Here is a 3,878-nt window from a genome sequence, read left to right on the forward strand (position 1 = left end):
ATACATCATCTATGTGGGCATTTTTCAAAAGTAACGTGGACCTGGCACTAGCGAGAATTATGTGCGACTAGAATACGTCGGAAGTACTCTATCACTCTGATTAACCATTTGTATCTTTTCTATATGGCGCCCTAATGATCCGATTGATCCCATGTTTTCGAGCTACCTGTATTTATGTGCCATATTATTTTGAGTAATCTACAAGTGGAATTAGTCTTAAGAGTGAAAGCGGCTAGCTGGGGGAAAAACTTGCCTTATGCGCCATATAAAATGTAGTTAGCTTATATAGTCATTGGTGTCTTTAAACACATACTATTGCGTTCTAGTCTCGTTCACTAGTCTCATTCGGTCACTGTGTACGGTACAAATATTCCATTCAAGCAAGGATCGATATCCCATCAACCTCGTCTTGATAAAGTACTAGCTAACTTTTCATCTTCACTGGATAAAGCCATAAATCAGTATCTCGCTGGTGTATTGAGAACTGGAGATAGTGTAGGTAATTTTAAGTGTTTTTCAGGTACACGGTTCACTTTTGGCCCCTTCAAAAGCTGGCTACTTGACCACCAAAAGGGATAAGCGGGCATCCGAATATGTGGAGGTCGATATCCAGATCTTAGATGTCATGTGTGCATCGTGCAGCAGGGATTGACCAAACAGCCCGGTCAAGGCCACGAAAGTCAAAGCCTTTAGCAGTAGACAACGGAAGCTCTGAGGCTGAGCATCATCACCACCGTTACCGATACCTACATCATTCATGAGCTCATCTGTGGGTAACGTCTCCATTTGATTCATTCAACACTTAATCCGATCTTTGTTCAATATTTATACGTAAACTCCCCTCGCCATTCTACATCTTACGACCCCATTCCCAACACCTGCGGTATACTATGTCTGAACATGTTGGAGAAATCGGAAAACCCCCAGTCGAAATTGTTCCTGAAGAAATAAAGCAAGAAGCCACAACTGATACTTATCCTAGTCTCTCAAGGAGTGAATTTGTATTGATACCTAGCAGCGAAATTCAAGCAGGCCTTGAAGATACGACTGATAGAGCCTCTGGTCCCGAACTCATTGCGCCCTTACCTCAAGATGGAGAGCCAGGCGACGTGTCAATGAATGGCCGAAGGAATACAGAAGACATTGTATCTTCGGTAACGCAAGTCCTTTCAGACGCACCGAACCCTCTTGCAGCGCAAACCGAAGTCTTCCCGACCACTGCCGAGAAAAAAGAGGTTTCGGCGATGGGGGAACAGAATGACACGAACAAGGCATCGAAAACCGGGGGTTCCACAAGAAAGAACATCGATGATATGCCGCGAGAGATCTCCGACAGGATTTTGCAGGAGGTACGTCTATAATCGTAAAGATTTATGGCGCATTCGAAATTAATACCTAGATGTCTATAGATTCGTCGTCCGAGCGACTTAGCCTCTCTTTGTCTTACATCCAAAAAGATGAAATCGCTGGCCGCACCGAGGTTGTATAAAAATATAGAGCTAAGAGTAACACAGGGGACAATGTTTACACCACGATTGTTACATTGCCTTATAATCCCCGAGCAACGCAATCTAGTCCATTGTAGAAAGATCAATATCTACGGCGAATTTAAGCGGGAAATCGTCGAAGACTACGAACGAACCAACTCAGCTACCGAACACATGTATGGCATGTGTTTGCTTCTTCGAGACGTTCTAAGAAAAATACCACGAGACCAACTTCAAGGATTTCTGTAAGTAAACCTTTAATATTGTGTTTACTTTTGTATAAACCACTTTGTTAAATCACTTCAAATAGGTGGTACCCCGATGCATCGCCACATTCCATGATCTTGGAACATCTCCGAAGGTATCAGACAAAAATTGAAGATGTTCGAATTTTCATGCCCCTCTTCAACCCAGATTATCGAACGCTTCTAAATATTGGTGACTGTGCCGCGCTGTCCACTCTCCATGTTGGAAATATCCGAACAGCTTCCCATCTTATTCAGGTCAATAAGCTACTCGAGAAATGTTCAAAAATCAATTCATTACGTCTAGAAATAGAGTCATCGGTGGTGCTTCAGGATCGTCAGAATCTTCTTATTCCAGATATCCTGATGTTGCCGGACACAAAGCATAAACCGTCATACGTACGACTGGCCTATTTCCCGATTGCCGAGATACCTCAAACACTCAACTCATACATCAGTCTGGACCACCTGACGAGTCTTGTATTGATATCGTGTGAAAACGATAAAGAGCTTCTTAGAGCGATAGTAACCTCGGATAAGAAGACTAAGCTTACCATGTTTGAACTGGTCACATCCACTCCAGAAGACATTCCTGAGTTTTTGTCAAGCCTTCAGGGAACGTTGAAACACCTCCATGTGTTCTTCAAAGAGATGGACGCCGGTTTCAGCAACGAGTTTATCGATTCTATCATATCTCACAAAAATTCCCTGGAAACGTTGATTCTTGATGGCCGATTTCAAACCACCAATACAGCTGTTGCACCAAGTAAAGACCATCTACGATCGTTGAAGAAACTCGACCGTTTAGAAGAGTTGGCTTTTTCTCCAGAACACTACGGTACCGAAGCGGAGGTAAAATCCCTTGAATACTATCCTTTGGCTGGGCTAAATTGTCTAATATATCATAGATCCGAGCACTGCATGCACTTCTGCCTTCCTCTCTTCGCGCTCTTAACTGCCGTATTAATTTCAATGATGAACTTGATCTTCCACATTGGGCCAACGGTTATGCACTGAACTTCATTACTGCTTGTATAAAGTCATATTCTCGGCCACCAAACACAGACGAGTGGGGTGCTTCATTTGGAATTGGCGAATTCGATGATTATCCGGCAATTACTAGTAAAGGGTTCAATCCTAAGCAACTAGAAATATTTGCACTTGGTGACGGTTCGGACACGAAGCAAATGATCTACACGGTCGAAATTGTCAAGGACCGGCATAATGCAGAAAGACCGCTGGCTGTTGAGATTACAAGGGATGAAGCTGATTATGTCTGTGAAAAACTCCCCCAATTTCTCCATTTTAGACATTATTAAAAGGCCTTTGGGTCGCAGTATAAACAATCATTGGATGGGTTTGGATACCCTTATATTTTCTTTGTTCAAGGCGTTGTGTGTCTGAGTGTTTTTATGATACAGAGTTCTAAAGTCTACAGGGATACACGGCTACATGTACTTAAGCATTCGATGAGGTGGGGAGTTGGTACTGCAGGTGTCATAAACGCAATAAATATGGTTAGAATAACTAAAATATAAAGTTGAGATCATCAAAGATCACTGGGCGAGTGAAGATTGTATGATAGGAATCGTATGATTTTGTTGATCTATAGTTAGTTTTGGTCGGTCCCTGAACTTCTTAGTGTCCGGGGTTTTTATGAACTATATCGCTGGTGCCTACTATTTGGTCAATTATTTGCGCTTTCCTCGGAGTGGGGTATATAATAATAAATTAACACCGGAGATCCAAATTCCGTTCCTGGTGAGGTACCACATTTATCTAACCCTCTTGCGACAAGCTTTGTTTTCTGATCGTCCCTTGACAAGTAGGACATTCGCAACCGAACTGATGATAGAAGATCGCAGCGGGATATATACTCCAAGCATCACCGGTATCGATGTCGGCCCCGCAGCCCAACTATGTTTGTTATCCCCGAGAAAATTTATTGGCGGACCTTAGAAGCTGTAAACTCAGGCTCCACACTCAATCGTTCGTCATAAACATTTAGGGAAACCCAGAGCTTCGACTCTTCATGTATCATATACTGTATTTAGCTATTGGACACCACTATCTTCGCTCAGAAGACCTCTAGCTCTCTAACAGTACTTCAAAACAATCAAATACATGTGGCCCCGACTAACGACCA

General features: G+C 42.8%; 1 protein-coding gene across 1 annotated transcript; it reads left to right on the top strand.

Annotated features, from left to right (window-relative positions):
* Positions 1 to 890: 890 nt before the first annotated feature.
* On the top strand, positions 891 to 3,051 carry LAJ45_00511 (uncharacterized protein; the record flags this gene model as incomplete). Its single annotated transcript, XM_046110112.1, has 5 exons — positions 891 to 952; positions 1,019 to 1,349; positions 1,410 to 1,732; positions 1,798 to 2,584; positions 2,641 to 3,051. The coding sequence occupies 5 exons, from the start codon at positions 891 to 893 to the stop codon at positions 3,049 to 3,051; spliced, it is 1,914 nt and encodes a 637-aa protein (XP_045976805.1).
* Positions 3,052 to 3,878: the final 827 nt, after the last annotated feature.

The sequence above is a fragment of the Morchella importuna genome (assembly GCF_003444635.1).
Source record: "Morchella importuna strain M04M26 chromosome Unknown Morimp01GS001, whole genome shotgun sequence".
NCBI lineage: Eukaryota > Fungi > Ascomycota > Pezizomycetes > Pezizales > Morchellaceae > Morchella > Morchella importuna.